We start from the raw sequence: 19,614 nt of genomic DNA, 5'->3' as shown, positions 1-19,614 counted from the left end.
AGCTCTTAGAACCGATGAAGCCTCTTGAATGAGAGGTGAAACATCTTCAAGAACCTAAAAGAGAAGCTCAGTTGCTATTTTTATGGAAACCCCCTCACAGAAAAGTCTATAAAGTTCCAGGAAAGTGAAAGATATTTATCACAATTATCCTAAACCCAAGGTGACTTCCTCAGGTAGCATCTTTAGTCCACAAACAAAAGCTACAGTTACACAAAAACTGAAAAAAGAAGTAAATCTTCACATTGCAGCAGCTGAATATTTGACATTTGCGCCTAATAAATGGGAATTTTTTTACGTGTTGCTTCAATTACATATGAAGATGAGTAACTTTTTCTCCAAAAAACAGGCCTTTCAAGCATACAGTATGAAATCAGGCATGCATTATGTTATAATCCATGAGACCACTGGCTTATGGACAAACTAATATACTGCAGGAATGGACTCGTGTCAGATCATAAGCTTTGATATCAGTGTTTAAGTCAAACCGTCTCTGACGTCCCCTGAGATTTCCTAACGGCAAAGCAGCAAATTAAGCAATTGTTTCTCTTCTTCAGCTGCTCTCGCTGACCACAGACTCAACATCTGCTGCATGTGGACGCCATCACTGGCCTGCAGTAACCCTCAAATAGCACCACTTGTACTAATACAGCAATTTCAAGCTGTTAGCAGCAAGTGCTGGGTGGAGCCCGATTCCAAACATCAAAGGCAGCACATGTGGACAGAGAAGGGGTCAACTTAAGTTTCCCTCCCCTTTCACTTTAAGGAGTGGACAATCCTACAACACAACAAAGACAGAAAAGTCCCTGCATGGCTCTGAGCAGCAGGGGGGAGAGTTCAGGAGGAGCTGGCATCTCATCTAAGGAGCCTCTCTGGGGTGAAGGTCAAGACCACAGTTTCCATGCCCAGGGTCTGCTGTGGGGCTCTGCAGGCAAGAAGCATGTGTGTGTTTTAGTGTGTGAGAGAGGTCACAGCGTGGAGGAGCACAGTGACATCACCCACACATCCAGCACAGGACTGGGCAGATATAACAGAGTGGCGCTCGGCTGGAGCCCTCCAGGGACTCCGAAAAGGAAGTGGCTGTTTCCTGCTGATGTGTGTGTGTGTAAACCCTGTCATAACAAAGCCGCCTCTCGCTGCCCACTGTCCTTCAAACTCCAGCGAAACTCCCCAACACCGGAGCGTTTTGTGGAAATTTTGCCAAAGCAATGCTGACCTCCGCTACAGTCCAAAAACACAAAAGGAAGAAGTAAAATTGTATTAAAGGAGCACAAAGCCAGGAGCGCTATTAACCCCCGATGGCTTCTAAAAACACGTGAAGTGTTCTGTGCGGCGTAAACAATCAGTTTCTCAGGGTTTTGGGGTTTTTTTTCCTTTGAGTTGTTGGGTTGTGCGCTATAGTTACACACGTGGGTGGGCTACAAAGATAGGCTTGGAATGTCAATAATTCAAATGCTTCACATTACAAATGCCAAGTTTACATTACAGCTCCCAAAATACTTGACACAAAAGAGCAGACTCAGATCATCGTCTGGATGATCTATTGCATGTGTTTCTTCCCGTAATTAGAACTTTTTTCTTCTGTCTAACAATGTCATGGATTAAATCAAAGTCCGTCTTTGACCTGCAGCTGACACCCAGGTTACCCTCGCCCTCTCAAAAAATGGTACAAAACAAATACAACGGGGCCACATCCCCTTCCTCTTGGTATTTTGGGATGGTTTATTTATCCCTGAAGAAGAAAATGACCCATTTTCCTGAGGGGTACCGCTTCCTTTACTTTGTAGTGGAGCCACCAGATGCAGAATAAGTATATGTTGCAACCAGACACACGCCATTCATCTATGTTCCTCGGTGCCATAGAGGTTGGTTGTATCTGCAGCGAGGACTGCTGCAGTGGCTTCAGCGTGTCATTAATGTACGCTTCCAATCAAGCAGTGCCTTTCTGCAACCTTTGCTGCAGCACCAGCACAGTTGGTCTGAAGCAGTGCCAAGCCCTGAGGGGCAGCAGTCACCCTACTAACCCTCCCAACAGTGTTTTGGCTTCAGCAAACATAACACAGATTAATCTCGTTACAAATACTTGTTAGTCGAGCTTTTGCAGTATCACAAAACGGATCACGTTGCATGTTTAAAGTCACCTCTGGAAAAAAAAAATGCTGTTGCCTTCAGTTTGTTTTCATCAAAGTTAATGAAGAATGACGGCAAAAGGTGCAGGAAAACAGCCACAATGGGGCAATAAAGATAACAAATGTTTTGTATTATTAACATCTCTCATCACATTTCAGCTAAAGGCAGAATTTAGCAGAACAAATAGCATTCACCCACATGTGTGCACACATGCAAACACACACACAAAGCATTGAGAGCACATTAAGAAGCTTAGAGGTGAAAGGTACAAAAACATCAGAGTTTGAATGATTTTACTGCCACCTACAGGCAACAAGTGGTACTACACTTAAAAAATTTAACCAAAACATCTACCACATTTATTAAACGCCATAAAGTACACCAATGACAAACTACTATATTGGTATTTAAGCATTGTGACACATTGTTATTCACACAAAGTGATTCTACTGCTGCTGTGTGATACAATGCTTTGTGGAAACAGCACACACTGGGACTGACCGCTGGCATAATGAAGCCATTGTTTCTTCCACGAGTGTCATTTCCAGCAGCTCAGTGTGAAAACAATCTTTCCCAACACTAGAGTCTCTACACAGGAAGAAGAGGTGACGGAGATGACCGTATGTATGGACTTAGGAGGAAGAGAGAGTCAGAAGCACCCCGCTGTAATGGGGTTTTTACAGCTCCACAACTCATTTAAATCACAAACGGGTTATTCCACCTCACATCATCAGGGGCCTCCTGCTCGACCACCTCTGATTTGCTCGGAACACTTACATCATAAACTATGAATATTTAAAATAGTATGTGAAAATTTTGATTGATATGCAAAATATTTCCCTGTCCACCTACTTTTAGTATGAAATTTGAAGCTGTATTTGAACAACAATATCTCAGGAACTATTAAAGATAAAATTCTGAAATTTTCACTGGTATTTCTGATCATGCCATTGGTTCAGGATCTGCAATATTAGACAGATAGATCAAATATTCTCTGATTATGGCAGAGTTGAAATATTAAAAAATTGAAACCATCATGGAAAGTCACTTCTTTAAGCACACATTCACAAAACACTAATATGCCAAAGTAAACTAGTGATGTTTTCGAAACCATACACAGCTGCATGTCACAATAATACAAAACATATGGAATACTTCTTAATATGAAATACTCAGTCACAAAAATAAAAAATATGTTTGAACTTAACTGAGCCGGATGGATAAGTTTTACCACAAAAACTAAAATATTGCTGGATAGTCTAATCCAAGGAGAACAGAGCTGAGGAGCTTCAATATGGCAGATTTTTAATCAATGACATGATAAGAAATAACAATGAATATTTCAGACATTTACCTTTTGTTGTTCCTGAGATGTTTTTTTTAAAAAAAGCCTCAAATTTTAACGTGCAAAAAGACAAACTAAACTTGGTTCCACTGACATTTTTTAGAGAAAAAAACATCTTAGAAATGATTTGATGTATCAAGCTAGAACTTCACAAATGCCCTTATAAATATCTATATTTTATGCTTTAAACATTTCAGGCAAATCGGAGATCAAATGACCCAAACACGGTGCAGAACCACTGACAGCTTAGAGACAACACCGGGATACATGGAGTGAACACTAAACCCGTAACTAGTTTTGTTTATGCTCATTTACTGCAACCAGGGAAACTAAAATATCCAGGTATTATGTTTTGAACCGAGCAAAACACTGTTACCTCGATGTTGTCATCGCTTATTGTAGTGTATGTAGTGACTATGATTGGGTCTGAACAGCCCCTCGGCAGGTCATTGGCCAGTGTTCAGGTGTGAAGGAGATGTTTGAGGGAGCGCTGTCATCATCATCATGGTCAGGCTCCGACATGCAGGCTGGAAGCTGAGCGCTCACTGATCCTGAAACAAGCCCACACTGGCCTGTTGTGAAGCCATCACAAGGAGAAGCAGCTATGCAACTACAGGTCCGGCATTTTTTTAAATACCTGTAACTGAACCACTGACCTATTTACAATGTTCAGTCTGTGCAATGCGAACACATACCGATCATATTACTGAGATAATGTGTCATAAATCTATCATCACTTAGTGGTGAAGATTAAATTCTGTTCGGGCATCAGGCTGCCTCAGAGAACGTACGTAAGAATCCAAATATGCTGCGCTTGTATTAACATGTAAGAATGTTTAAAACTCCAAGAGTTCACGTATTGGTAATACATTTGAGATCAAGTTTTCAGAAAAATAAATATTCATCAATCTTTTACCACTATTCTAATGATATATAGCTAGAAATGATGAAAAGAAGCAGAACACTCACTAATTTTGTATGAAGATATTACATTTTGGACACATATAACATAACATTTTTAAATTTGGCTCAATTTCAGAGCTAAAGAATTTTTACATTTATTTTTTACATTTACGTATATACTGTCTGCTTATGGTGGGTTAAATCTGTGTGTTGGTCTTGGTTAAAGACACCTTGAGACACTGGCTAAAAAAGAAAGTTCTCACAGCTCATTAACAGGTGGTTTACACATTAAGTAAGGTATCGCAATAAAAAAAAGGGGAACAAACAACAATTAATCATTAATTCAGGTGCTTGGCTTTCTGTTTAGAGCAGCTAATGGACAATGTCCTCACGCTACCTTGGTTGAAAAAGGTCCCGCTGTCCACCAGATGGTCTGCACCGAGATTTACTCAAATATCCAACAATGAAAGCCAGTTAGACTGAGCAGATTAAATAGCAGCTCTCTCACTTTCAGCAGTGGGCTTGCCACACATAAGCATGATACTGTATGGACACAGAGAACAGTACAGTGTGTCGAAGGTGTCAGGTGAGACAAACAAGGAGAATAATAGGAAACTCACACATGGCATTCTGGGAAGAAGATGCACACACAGTTTGAAATGTATTAAGAGGACAGATTAATTTTCTGCCTTTAAGCTGCAAAGCATGAGATGGGATTTAATGTGAAAGTAGAATAAAAGGCCGACAAAATGGGGCATAAAAGGAGCACAATACAGAAAAAATGAGCTAACCTAATCTCTAACACATGCCAATTTAATTCAATCTGTTTTTTTCTGGTTTGGTAATGACTTGAAGGTGTCGTGCTGCAGGGAGACGGGTCGGGGATAATGGGGGAACCTTTAAGGATCAGCTAATCTCAGTTGGCTCTTTGTTTGTAATCAGTGGAAATCCTCTTGAGCCTGGTTCAGTGAGCGCTGCTGACAATCAAGGGAAACGTAGGATGGAGGAGGAGATGAACGCATGTCCGTGCACCTGCACCACTGAAGTGGCAGTGGATTTAGCTGTAATACTACACCGCGCAGATCACCGGGGAGGCCATAAACCGCTTCTGCAAGAAGCTGCTTGGCACACATGTTGGCAAAGGTCTTTTCTGCAGATACAGGAAAATGTTTTCAAACCCTAAAGTGCATCATTCTTGGATGTAGAGTTTGACAATGTGACATATGTTTACACAAGGATCTACACTGGGAAATATAACTTTGTCAAACATGTAAAAACTTGCCTCTGGCAACTCTCTGTATGCTGTCTTTAGGTGTTTAAAATGATAGCTAACGATGCCAACAATTAGAAGTTTGGCATTTCATATAATTTTTTAATCAAAATGATGTGACATCATTTGGCAGATTAGCCAAAAACTGACATTCATATCAGATTATTTCATTTATGATCCAATAGTCTCCCAGTCGTCTTGCAGGATCATTGTTATTACAGTATAAAATTACATGTGTGAAATCAATATCAACCACTCCTAACTGGATGTCATTCAAATCCCTTGACGCTCCAAAACATTCCAGAAAGGTGACCTGGATTTCCCAAGTTTGAAACTGAACTGCATGTGTACCGTATGCTACACCTTCAGCTACGTGCATAACTTAAGGTATTATATTTGTTGATAACACACAGATGGAATGAAGTTGGACAGCAGTTTTAGACAAAAAGAAATCTCCATTTTAGTCACTAAAACTGGCGCATTATCAGCCATGTGGTTGTGTCTGATTGCTGATTGGCATCGACTCCGATACGGTTCGGAAAATCCAGGAATCTCACACCACCCTTTTCCTGTTCTATGCACGGCTTGTTGCTACCACCTGAGCCAAGCTGTGCCCCACCACCTCCACTGAGTGGCCCTCGCCCTTCCTGACAAAGGAAACACATGTTATGAGATACATGCCTGTTTTAGAGTAGCTTATCTGGGACAGTTAAAATTGTCTCACGGCCTGTATGCGAGTCTTGATTACAACACTTTCTACATTAGGAACAGCCCCCCTCAGTCTCACGGCATGCAGTAACACAACAGCAGGCCTCTCTCATGATTAAAAAAAAAAAAAAATCTAATTATTTGCTGATGATTATTACCCTGTTGTTAGCATTTGGTGAGGTTTAGCCTCCCTCGTGGCTCATGTTTAAAGCACAATGAGCTGTTTGGCTGCTATAGCAACTAAGATGGATTTGACATTTTTGCGAGTCTCAAGGAATTCACTTGGCAAAGTGTTTGTGAAGGAATGGAAAAATGGATAATAGCTGTAAACTACAATTAAATCTGTCACCCAAATGGAAACAGAGTGTTGTTGAAAGTCATACAACACTTCTGCCATATTTTAAGACACAAAGCTAATCAATCAGATGGGTGTAGCAGATTCGACACGCTGCTCCGTGAGTGGGGGATGGAGCTGCTGGCCTTAAAAGACTGACTGGAGACTCTAATGGGAGATTAAGTCAAGTCAGGGATACTGAGCTGTTTATCTGCACAGTGAAGAAGAGGGATGTGATCTCGCATGCTTATAATGCTCACCAGCGTGCACCGTGTCTGTCATACAGCAGACTGAACGACAACAGTTGACTGTCAGGGGGCCAAGATCACTATGTAACCCTCCATCACAAACAAGTGTGATAAGCAGCAGGCCTTCAGGCACACGGCCACGCTGCTGCAGCTCCTCCATAAACACAGCTAACTTTATTTATCCAATCCAGACGAGGGACGCCGCGGCAGCAGAGAGCACACTCGGTACAATCCTGCCTCCTGATGCTGAGTCCCTGCAAAACAAACAGGGAGCAAACAAAAACAAAGCCTCAAGGAGCGCTCTGTCTCTACTGTATGCACAGGCTTTGACAGAAAAACCAAACACAGATTACCGGGGTCACATGATTTCCGACTGCGTAAGACCTTCAGTTATGTCTTGGAGCTATTGTGCTTTCCTCCCTCGCAGTTTTCTGAATGTCAGCTGATATAACGGCAGATGCAAAGTTTTTAGGAATAAACTCCCCTAATCTCAGTGAATTTGTCACTTTAAACAGAACTCATTTGTGTGTTGTGGGCAGAAGGGGCACAATGAGCCTGTTTCAGCTTTAAAAGGAAAAAAAAAGGGAGTCAGTATTTCATGTGGATTTTTTTTTTGAATGGGCAACAAGAGAAACTCATTAAAATTCATTTTACATCTGACGGCCTGTCAAAATTTTGCATTGTAAGTGCTTAGCTTCGGACAGAATAAGCGAGGCAGTACTTTGACTCACATTTTGTGCTAATTTGTGTGTAGTTGAGGCTCCTTCTAACACTTTGAGCTGCACACAGAGTAAACTTCTCAAATCTTTTGAGTTAAATAAAGCATTCTGACCCTAATATGGTTTTTAATGAAGAAATCTGCAAAGCTTTGTTTTTTTTCCCCCTTTTTTCCTCATTAATCACCTCTTGACCCCTCAGATTTATCATGTGACCTACTAGTTGTGGCCAAATCACTGAATACTGTTTACAAAGTTGCACAAACAAGCAAGTAGAAAGCTGACACTAACACAATAATGCATCAGTATTTACAATCTAACAATGTAATTCCCGATAACGCACTCATTGTTCCGCAATTCGGCCAGATTTCCACTTTGAGTAGAATAGAATAGAATGCTTTTATTGTCACTATACACATGTACAATGAGATTAAAAGCAGCTCCTTCAGTGCAACATAGAATAAAGAACAAAATAAAGAGCAAAAAATACAATAGAAGAGATTTAAATATAAAATAAGATAAGTTATATATACAGTATAAGTTATATGTACAGTATGAATTTAGAAAAATGTATTTTGCTGTATTTTATGCACTTTTTCTACAGCAAAGGATCTAAGAACATCTTGCATCTTCTTGCATGTCTTTTCGCGTGCCAAGTTCATATGAAAATCAAAAGGTGAGATGCAAACCCTGCAGCCTTCCTGTCTTCAGCCCCACCTCCCCGTAGGTTGTGCCCCTCCCACTCCTTCACTCGCTGCCCTACAGTGTGTCAGCGTGAGGAATGCCAGCTATGCAGCCGGCCTGGTGAAAAGTCATTACAGTTTATCCCCTCTGGCTGTGGCAGGTCCCATCCACACACTGCACAAAGCCATAAGAACTGCAGCGAATTCAGACTTGGTTTAATTAAGCTGCCAGCATGCAGTGTGGGAACAAGGACACATCACTTGTTAAGGGTTAACTTCACATCGAGGAGCCTCAATCTATTTACCTAAATAATGATGCCATTACCCGCCTGTGCTTTGCGGTGCTTTTCGTAGCTTCTAATAAGTGCCTGAAAACTTTCAGGGAAATCCCAGATGAATGATAACAACATCAGTAGCAACTTTCGCTTTCATCTCTGCAGTCTGATAGCAGTCAAGACAGCAGCACAGAGCAGGAATGTTAAGTAGTTCCCCAAACACTTCACAGCAGCATCCATCCCCAAGACGGAACAAATAAATACTTGCCAATAACCTCCATTCCAGTGAAAAACATACCTAATTCTAAATTTGCCTCTCCTCCGACTCAAGTCGCGCTTGAGTTGTAAATGTTAAAACAAGCCGGTAATCTCTATTTATAGATTCTGCGTGTGGGTTAAAGCTCTAAATCTCAATATGGGAAACTGGCTTTTGTATCGGCTAATTGTGTGCTAATCCATCCCTCTGTGGTCGACCACATCTGACAGCAGCTGATCCTGGTGTGATCCACATGGCGAGTGTGAATGGGAGGTCAGTGACCACAGAGAGCCAAAGTCAGAGGGGCCAGAGGGGGAGAAACTGTGCTCAAAGCAGCTTAACCTACTGAGAGTTGACACCGAAGCCTCGGAGTTGCACCAGTCACACAGAGGTGACAGAAAACAAACAGGTGCAATCGGGAAGCAATAAACAAATGTTTTCCTACAATTATATGTAATTATGGATTCAAATGCCAGACGGCTGAGTTTGCTATAATGACAGTATATAAAATGACAACGTGAAAACAATGTCACAATTTAATAGTGAGTTCCAGTTTCTTGTTTAGCTGTGGTTATTGCAACTTTACACTTTTGATTCACTTTCACTGTATTTTGGACACAAACAATCTCTAACATCCCACACTCCTCTACCTCCTCAGGCCCAAATAGCAAGCAGGCACAATTAGCTGGTGAACTTAGTGGACCATTTAGCAGCTAAAGAGCAGGACGTTTCCCTCAGGAGCTGCTAGAGACCAAAACTGAGCCAAAAGACATTGACTATTCGACTTATCAATGGATGCTGCCAAGTGTCCAAATGAATGCGTTGTAACTGCTGAATAAATAAGTTGTTTGTTTACCACACCATCTTAAAAGATGTAAATACTACTTGGGTTTGCCGTCACAAAAGGTAAAAAAAACAAAAACCCAAAGCATCAATTGCAGATTTAAAGGAGGTAGAACAAGAGTCTAGAGACCATATTAGGGTGGTTCACCAGGCTAAAAATCTTTGTTTAGACTTTTGTTGAGTTATTCTTCACTGATCCCTGTTGGGACATTTGTTGTCTCTGTTTAACTCAACCTAAGCATTGAGCTGCCACTGTTTGGGACCCAGCCTTAAACCAGTGCCTTGGTCAAGGGTACCTCAGTGAATTAATCTGCATGTTTCTTTGGGTTTTCGTACGGATTGTTTTGGGGGACTTTTGTGCTGTATGTCATAGAGACAGTAAAGAGAGACAAGAAGTTGGAGAGCGAAGGAGAATGACATGCAGCACGTGGTGTCGCCAACCAGGAATCAAACCAGAGATTCACTGTTGAGGGCATATATGTGACCTTCTTGCTGTAATAATCCTTCTGCAAGCTATAAAGGAAAGTAGTAGTGGAAGAACTGATGCGTTACATGAAATATAACGCCGCTCATTCAGACGGTAAGCAAACTAAACAGCAATCAACTGATACTTCCAGAGACATTTCACGAAAAATCCACTGTAAATGCATGAACTATGCAACATTTTATGGCAATCTGTCAGTTATTGTCAGGATATTTAACACTGGAAAAAGATAAACAGACCAACAGAGTGACATTTTTTCATCCCACAGCTGCTGAAAATAAGAACTTACATTTATTAGGGTTACGTTTAAAAGGTTTAAAGTAGTTCCTATACATTAAAAAAATTATGTCCGTTCCACACCGTCGAGCTAACCTCTACTGTAATCTCAACTGGCAGGGATTCAAAAATGGAGAGAATGGCATCCATTTGGGTGGAAAAAATAATGACAAGGTGCCTACAGTGCACCCTCCAATCTCTTCTGTCACGGTACACAGCCGTGTTCCCACAATTACAAGTTAATGGCCAGTTGCAGTGAAGGATGGGAGGGAAACATTACTTTTATAGACAAATCAAGGAGGCTAAGAGAGTAAATGCACCTCACAAAAAACATGCAGGGTCTTAAAAGGAAATGTGCTAGTCATTAGGCTTCTCTTTCTAGACATTCCCCCATCGACCAACACGGATGTGCTGTTCGGTTTCCAGTCAGGGGGTATAGTGCTGTCCAGGGCTTAATCCGATGAGCTTAATCTGTAGGCCAATGCACGTGTGCAGGGCAACAATTTTGCCTACGGGGCATTAGGCTTGACTAGTTTCACCTCATGGTTTTCACTCTGGCTGGCCTCTCGCAAAACTAATGAATCGGTGGTTGTAGGCACAGCACAATCCACCTACACTTTATGTGTTACTCTCATTCACTTACTCTTGTGTGGGCTGGGCCATGTAAAGCCCTGCTTGTAGTGGCCCCATTCATGTGACTGTTAGAAATAGCTGGAGGCTAATGAAGACTGCCTCTCGCTCCCTCGCAAGCAGAGAAGAGGCTAAACGACGTGGCAAAGCAGAATAAACCGTGTTTAGAAATCAAAGGCTCTGCTCAAAAGAAGAAATTTGTATGCGGACAACAGAATCAGGACACATTTAGGTTATGCAACTGATGTAAACTCGACCACTTGAATTAGAATCTACAGCGCAGCAACGATGCTCAATTTTAAGCCCCATGGACTGATTAAGATGCCAGCTGGCCTGCTGACAGTTTTCTACTTCACAATAAAACCAAACTGATTCATCCTGAGATTTGTTTTATTTACATAGCAAATGTTCATTAATGTCCCTTGGCTGTTACTGAATTAACTTAAATAATTCCAAAGAAAGATGAGCCTTTTTTAATATTTTGTTCATTCTCTGGCCCCTGGCTTTCTGTCAGTTTGCAAAAGTTGCCTTCAGGCAAAGCAAGTGGATTGTTCAGATCAGTAGGGCACCAACCAGAGCTGTGAGGCTTCAGCACAGCAGCGCTCTGAGCTGAACGCTGATGTCAACATGCTAACATGTAGCAGGTATTTATAATCCTCCTTTACCTTAAAACCATTTCATCCTCCATCCATCCATCCATTATCTATACACCACTTAATCCTTACTAGGGTCACGGGGGGCCAGAGTCTATCCCAGATGAAGACTCGGGGCAACATTTCATCCTAAGTGGCATTAAATGCACAATGGATGTTGCCAAAGTTTTGCCAATCCAGTCAAAAGCTTCTGAACTATTGTTGGGAAAAGCACATTTGCCAAACTCATGGTAATGCTTGAGGAAGAGGAAGAGGATTGCAAAGTCATGGCAATCCATTGAGTTTTGAGAAACCTTAGTCTGGACCAAAGTAGACTCGTGGAGACACTGTGGCCAGAAGTCATTATAATTAGAATGCATCCCAGCAAAATCTCGTCTTTTAGGTTTATTTACATACTGAACAAGACACAAAACAGTCTCTGTAGTTTCATCTGAAAATTAAACCGCAGTCTGCCTTCCATTTATTCAAATGTAGTTCCTTATTAGATCAGAGATGAGTTTTTATCAGTTTACAACAGGAAGGCAAACTGGGTTAACCACATAAGGCCAAATGGGTTGTGACTCAGAAAGTCTTCACCAGCTGCACTGAGGTGTGCGCCCTGCTGACTACAAAATAGCAACCCTAATGGCCTGGAGGATGGAAGCAAAGCACTTGATTGCTTCGCTGTCGATCTTAATGTGCAGCGATCATGGCTCCATAGCAGGATGTATGTCTGAGCAGTGAGATGTAAGGAGGGGGGGGATTGGATTCAAATACATAGGACGTCAATGCATAAAGGCGACATTTAGATAAATGTGAGAAGCTTCCATCACAGCGACCACCCAGCAGCTCTATTCTTCCACACTAATCGCTAAAATTAAACAAACCGTCAGAGCAGTTGAGGAAGCATTCCAGTCTTCATCAAAACAAACCTCACCTCAGCAACAAGCCTCGACTGGACAAAAACAAACTTCACTGCGTTATGAATACCGGTGGAGGCAATAAAGAGGCGAGTAAAGTCCTGCTGGGTGAGGAGAGGGGAGGGGGGTTTCTGTGTTTTTCAGGAGGTGAGTGTAAAACAAGTCCCAGAGCGCTGCCATGCACTTGCTAACAGGAAAACACCCACTGGCCAGGCTCTCCAGCAGGCTCTCTCTGTTATGGTAACCTCTTCTGTGCTTCAAAACAGCTCTGCTCTATCAGGCAGAACACTCAGACAGAGTGGGCGGTTTAACAGGGAGCCCTGCCCAGCACTTCTGCTCGGCCCAAATACAGATGTAGGAAACTTGCTCTATCTAGGAAAAAGACAGGCCCCTGCGCTCCCACAATAAGATGAAGGCCAGGAAGTCATGGGCACGTCCTGTTCGGGCAGGAGGGGACGATTCTTGAGACGTCATTCATCATGGCAGTGATTGTTTTTCTGGTGTTTAGTCACGCCGCTTCTAACGCAAAGCTGCATTTCTGCTACCTAGATATGGATCCGTGCGTGCAACTTAAACAGCAAAAAAAAAAAATCAATAGATTACAGATGAGATAGCGCACTGATTTTTTTAAGGCAGTTAAATGTTTCCTTATTTCACACATTGAGCCAAGAAATTGTTCAATGATGTGGCCAGAGTTCACATCTTGGGATTCCTTTCTGGTTATTTTACACTTTTTCTGACCCGTGGTTGAAATCTCAATTCATGTCAATGACATTTAATCAGCTTTCATTCGCACTGGAACAAAATCCGTCTGTCTGGCCCCCGGTTCATTTGAGTTGGCTTTGCTACTGCAGCATTTATGTGGACTAACCAGGGCTGCTCCGGGGCTACGGCGGAGGAAATCCTTTTCGATTTTTCACTGGGAGCTTTATATCATCCCAAAATTTGTCTGCTCAGCTGAGGAATTTCTCAAGTTTCCCACTGTAACTGCAAAAAATCCTGAGTGGTAAATCTGGTTTGGATTATAACCACAACTGCCAGGAGGCATGCCCAAACCCAAGCAGACGAATTTTATAGTGAGTTTGATGGGTGTGTTTTATTTCTCACTTTCCTTGAAGCCTTCATTCCACAAACCATGTATCACCACTTATATCTGGGTCTTGCTTTGTTTTGTTTGCACTTCAGTTACTGCACAGCATTTACGCATTGAGACCACTATTTTGAAAATGTTGGAACAGTAGAGCATGATTACTAAAACTACATAAGAGCAAGCAGGTGCCATTGTTTGCTTTTCCTTTCATGTCATGTCCCTAGACGCCAACTACAGAAGTGTGTGGCCAAGTTCCCTGAGAGCACAACAAATAAGATATTAAGAAAATGTGCCAAAACTGTGAAAAAAGCCAAATGAATCAGTAGTTTGTGAAGCTTAAGGTGCAGGCCTGCAGTAAGGTTGGTTTATTTTTATTATTGTTTCATCTGCAAAGCATCTTCATAATTAAGCAATAATTATGTAAAAAAAAAACATCCAAATGTTCTGCGTTTTTTCTTGAAAACATGACCCAAACAATACTTTTCAAAAATAGCTGCTCATTTATTTTAGAAATGCTGGAGCCCTATTAAGGTGGCATCTTGTTTTGTGTGGCACAATTATTAAAATGGATTTCCATCAGTTGAGTCGTTGATTCATAGATCTACTCCATAATTCCCAACAGAAAACAACTCTTGGCCGAACTGTACTATGTTGTTTCCCTGTATCACAAAACCAGCTTACACTAACGATATATGAACTGCAGTTAAAACAGAGTTAAAGCCACAAAAACGACTGACTGATATTTAGCCCACAAGTGTTAATGTGCTGTACTTGGTGTGGACAAAATAACAGAAGCATCAGTCAGCACAGAGGAATACAATTCATCAGCACCACAAACGTCTGCCTCCAAAATGACCACACAGCTGAATCGACACCACTTCAGCTCTTTTTTTAAAAACAAAAATGATACATTAGAAGCTGCTTTATTGCTTTATTGCTGTATTAGCCTGCATTAGTTCTAACAAGGTGGGTCACTGTGCCCTGAACTGTGACACAGCACAGAGCTTCCCTGTTTAAACATACTGAAAATACACTGACATGTTGGAAAGTTTAACAGGGATTGTGGAATTTAGTACCAAACGGTATCATAGTTTCGGGCCTGTGTAATCCCCTGCAAAGGAGAGTGAGAGTCTCTTAATAGGTGCACTGGTTACTAAAGCAGTCTCATGTATTATTGACCCATCGGCTCTCCCGTCTCTACCCCCCCACGGGTTTTGTGTTTTTGTAGAGTACCATCTACCATCACAGCAACGAAGGCAGCCTATGCACACTTTTACTCGGATACCGACACTCCTTGTAGTGACAGACAGACCAGGGGAAACACAGAGGGGTCAAGCTGCTTAGGCCTGACAGCCTTGTAATCTTCTGACTGACTCGGCCCTGCGGCCTATGTGACGGTCAGCATCTGCTGCAAAGACACAGCAGAGTCACTGCCTTCTTATCTTAGAATTTGATAGACTGGGATAAAAGATTCATGATTATCAAGCTTTCTCCTTATACTCGTCTACTCGTGGTGCGACAAGGTGAATTGAAAGTGTTGCACGTGCAGGGTTATAGTGAGGTGGTAACTGGAAAAAGACTTGATAACAGGAAACAAAAAAAGTGACACACATTCTGGCTGTAGATGCATTTCTCATTTAGCTGGATGACGTTTTGGCCCTTGGGGAATTTTTCAAGAGGAACATTCTTCAAGGTGAATCTACCGAGCACATATCTGATGAATGGCAGGACTAACAAATCCAGCTCAACTGCGTGAACGAACACGACTTCACCCTCGCTAAAGTTCAAAACTACAATTTAAAAAAAAATCCCCGATGCACTTGCAATACTTCAAAAATACACACCCACCTGGGGCAATTCTGGGATTCCCACGTTTGGGAGGAAATCGTACAGATCTTTGAAAAGACAAAGGAGCAGAGGTGTGCGGGTGTGGTCGATGGGATCAGGAGGGCTGACGAAAGCAGAGAGCATTGCGTGTTTTTCATGCAAAACAAGAGCAGAGGACGGCTTGTGCTGCTGTATCACTGTATCTTGAATGCAACAATGGAGCTACGCACCAGTGTGTGTACTCTGGTGATCGTGATCCATGCTGTCGATATTCTTTTTCAGAGAATAATCAGAGCCCAACTTTCCCCTCTGGGCGAAGTGAGTTGCGTATGTACTGAACATGGGCAGCTAATGGCATCACTCCCACATAATGACACCCATCTGGCATACAGCTCCCTCGGGTCAGGCACATAGCAGGAACACAGAGGATCTGAGCGCATCACCATTAGGTGGCAGGCAGTTAGAACTATTGATTACAATTACACAACTGCCCCTCCAGGCTGTTTCATACACTGTATACACTAACTAAGCATTTCCAATTGCAATTGATTTGTTATGTACCCATCAGCTGATACATTAATGCCATTACTAGAGCTGACACTTAAAAAAAACTCACAACAAAAATCATCCTCGACAGTTTCTGCTAAATCCATAGAAAGCAACGGTGGAAAGGCAAATGTTTTGTGTTGCAACGAAGCACATCTGCAGTGAAACAGACCTGATGACAGCAATCACGGAGCTAATAGTGCTCTCAGCATGCCTAAAGTGTGAAGAAACAGAGAGATGGCTCAGCTGAGGGCCTACTATAAGTCTCTGCTCTCCACTGCAACAATAAACAAAGGGGCTCTAAGCAGCGTGAGCCTTCATGAAAATGCGCAAATTGTTAGGAGAAGGGAGCAGCACAGCGCACTTGACACCAATATATAGTTGAGACATTGCTGTGTGACTAGTTGATATGTCGGTGCTGCACTGTATGCTATAATCTGAACAAAGGTTTGGGTTGCCACGCTTTTAAAAAGTACAACATTTATGTTTTAAGCTGAAACACAATCATGGTTGGAACCAGAATGGGCGACAACAGCCACAATCTGCCCTTTATGTCCCCGGAACAGATCGCTCTATTCCTCCTGTGGTATTTACATGTTTCATGGAGGAATTAATTACAAGCTGCGTGGACAGCCGTCTTGTATGCAGTCGCATTCTTGTCCCACTGAGAAGCTTCAGCAGACCCTCAGTGATACAGCCATACATTCACCACTACGGCTCACACAGTGTCACCATGCTCCCATGTGTTTATCAACAAATCAACTCCAGGATGCCTGACTCAACTCCTGCAAAAGCAAAATCCAGTGCAGAGTTTCTACAAGTTACTTCAGCCCTCCAGTAAGCACGTTGATTTCCCAACATGCATACTTGTATCCATTTCTGCTCTCCTCCCTCTGGCGTCTCTGGCAGTGCACCAGAGTGAGAATGAATAAATAATACGAAGGTGTGGTTGGATGTCTGGGATCCTGACTCAGGATTCCATTTCCCTGACAGAGAGCCTGGACGGTGTCCGTTTCGGTTGCCTGGCAACTTTTTCCAGGAAAAGCTGGAACAATCAGACGGAGCACCAAACACCCAACACACTCGGTCACAACAAAAGGGTCGACTCCTTTTTCCTCTCCGAGCTCTGTGGAAAACTGATACCGAAATACACTGCAGGTCCTCGCCGCCCAAATGCTGTCGACCAAAGTGGATGGTCGAATTAGGCGTTTTGTCACTGTCACTGGACACTTTACGGGTTTCTGAAGCATGAAACTGAAACCACATGCTTCTCCTCGGTAAGGAGCTATTATGTCATGTCAGTGCATCCCAGTGAAAAGTGATGCCCTCATTCACACAAACCGCACAACTTTAAACAAGCACTGATTCTGTACTGACTCTCTAGGAAACAAGTGTTGTAAGGATGTGTGCAAGTGTTTTGGATAAACTACATGCAAAAGAGAGCAATTTATATTGTGTTTCAGGCAAAAATCCAACTACAATACAACATCTCTTTACTCTAACCTGTATTTCTGTCACACATCTTAGTTCATTCATTCAAAATAACTCTCTTCCTGCAGATCAGCACTACTCAGTCCATGAGATGACCCTCAACCTTAAGGTTTTCCCACCCAGCAGCTCTAAAGTCAGCAGGGTGAGAATGAAAGTGAAGCACATCAGGAAACTTATGGTAATTTTAGCACCCACATGATCTGTATAAACTACAAACAAGAGAGTAAGTTGTTTGTTTTGTGCTATATATGCACCCAAAATATTAGCAAAATCTTTCCTTTCTCTCTGTCTCTGCCACAGACACCCTCATTCATTCACTCCAAATCACACTCTCGCTTATTTTCAGGTCAGGATCACTCAGTCATAGTAAGACCTGTAGTGTTTAAGCCCGTAAGCCCCCTTTGCTTTCCACTGAAACTGTGCGTAAAAATAAACGCAGGTGGTTCCCCGCTCCACAAGGACTCGATGGCACTGACCACGGTGGTACATGGAAGGGGAGGAGGGGGAGTAGGAGGAGGAGGAGAAGGGGGGAGTTAAGGGGGGGGAAGGGGAGGAGGGGGTGTAGGAGGAGGAGGAGAAGGGGGGAGTTAAGGTGTGTACTTACAACCAGCACGGACGTCCTCACCACCTCCGAGACACTTTGCCTGAGTTCGGCCGCGGTGCCAGGTTTCCCCAGACCCCGCGTAAATTTCCTGGTCTCCGGATGCACTGGAGTGGCCATCGTTACGCACCACTTCGCATCCAATCAATCCAATCCGCGCGTTCTGTCAGCAAAAGTTTAGAGAAAATTCATCATCGCTTCTATCCCCCCTCCCCGATCACCGCTAGTGCGCACCACGAGTTTGGAGTTGGCTCATGTTGTGGTGCGGCTGCTGATTCACTCCCACACCTCGTTTCAGTTTTCGCTCTTCAAAAACCCAACGTGCGCCGCATTATTCCTTAGCTCTGCCTTCTCCTGTCGGCTGTATTGTTGTCACCGTAAAGTCTCCCTTTTGAGGAGTGTTTCATTGGTCGTCCAGCGCCAGACAGGAGGTGTATAATCTGTTTTCTCCTCAGCGCACTCCGCCCCTTACCGGCTTAAAGGCCTGCCCACTCCAGGCTTGTGTGTGACTGCTGGGCCTGGACTTTGGACTGCAAGCAGCTCCACTATGAATGACTGAATGTTTTCTTATTACCACAGAAATCACAGAACAAACCACTGGAGTGACACAACTCTTCTGGCATCTGACAAACATAATATTTTGTTTTATGTGACTGATAATCAAACAATCAACCTGCTCATTTAGCTACAACAGGAAATCAGATTTGTCTTACTACTTATTTTTGTTGCACTTAACCTGAAATTTGTGATCACTTAATGCCAAAAGTAACCTTACTGTTAGAGAAAATTTTGACACCATAAGAAGAAACACAAAACTTCTCAGTCATCCAGGTCATGTCGTCTAAAGAGCTTCCGGAACAGTGGAGTTCAGCTGCTTTTTACTGAAAATCTTAGGTTTAACTATTGCAAAAAGTTGTTTCTAAATGAGTTTTGTGGTAAGTATGTTTTCTTTTTCAGAAAAGGAGAAGCCTTTCTTATGATCTGCACACAGTATATCTTCCCGCATACAGTTTTACTCACATGATGGCAGCAAGTTATATTAGTTAGGGTGCTTTACATTTAGTTTTTATAATTTTCTGCTGTCTTACACACTCACATTTTATATCTTTTTCTTTACTTGTCATCTTCTAGTAGTGTCTGTAAAACTAGATTGAGAAACCCAGTTGTGCACATACAGCAAACTCTAGTAGTTTCATTTATATAATAAGAAATCGTCAATAAACTGGTATCATCCTCTTGTGATACAGCTTTGCATGTTTCTCGATGGACACCCAGCTGCAACTGAGACAAATACAGATTCAGAAGAGTTAAATGCAGAGCATCAACTTGACCGAACTAACTTTCTTGATCGATGATGCCATCTGTAGGTCACAGCCATAAACACACTGCAGAGCCGCCTTACAAGCACT

General features: G+C 42.4%; 1 protein-coding gene across 2 annotated transcripts in view; it reads right to left on the bottom strand.

Moving 5' to 3' along the window:
* LOC103357791 (dedicator of cytokinesis protein 9) overlaps positions 1 to 18,449 on the bottom strand; it is an 83,047-nt gene extending 64,598 nt beyond the window's left edge. For both annotated transcript variants that reach the window (XM_008282499.1, XM_008282500.1), the window contains exon 1: positions 18,209 to 18,449. In XM_008282499.1, coding sequence (XP_008280721.1) covers positions 18,209 to 18,325 — 117 coding nt within the window. In that variant the 5' untranslated portion in view covers positions 18,326 to 18,449. The remainder of the gene's footprint in view (positions 1 to 18,208) is intronic.
* Positions 18,450 to 19,614: the final 1,165 nt, after the last annotated feature.

Source organism: Stegastes partitus, unplaced genomic scaffold (genome assembly GCF_000690725.1).
Source record: "Stegastes partitus isolate 25-593 unplaced genomic scaffold, Stegastes_partitus-1.0.2 Scaffold274, whole genome shotgun sequence".
NCBI lineage: Eukaryota > Metazoa > Chordata > Actinopteri > Pomacentridae > Stegastes > Stegastes partitus.
This window is presented reverse-complemented; position numbering and strand designations above follow the sequence as displayed.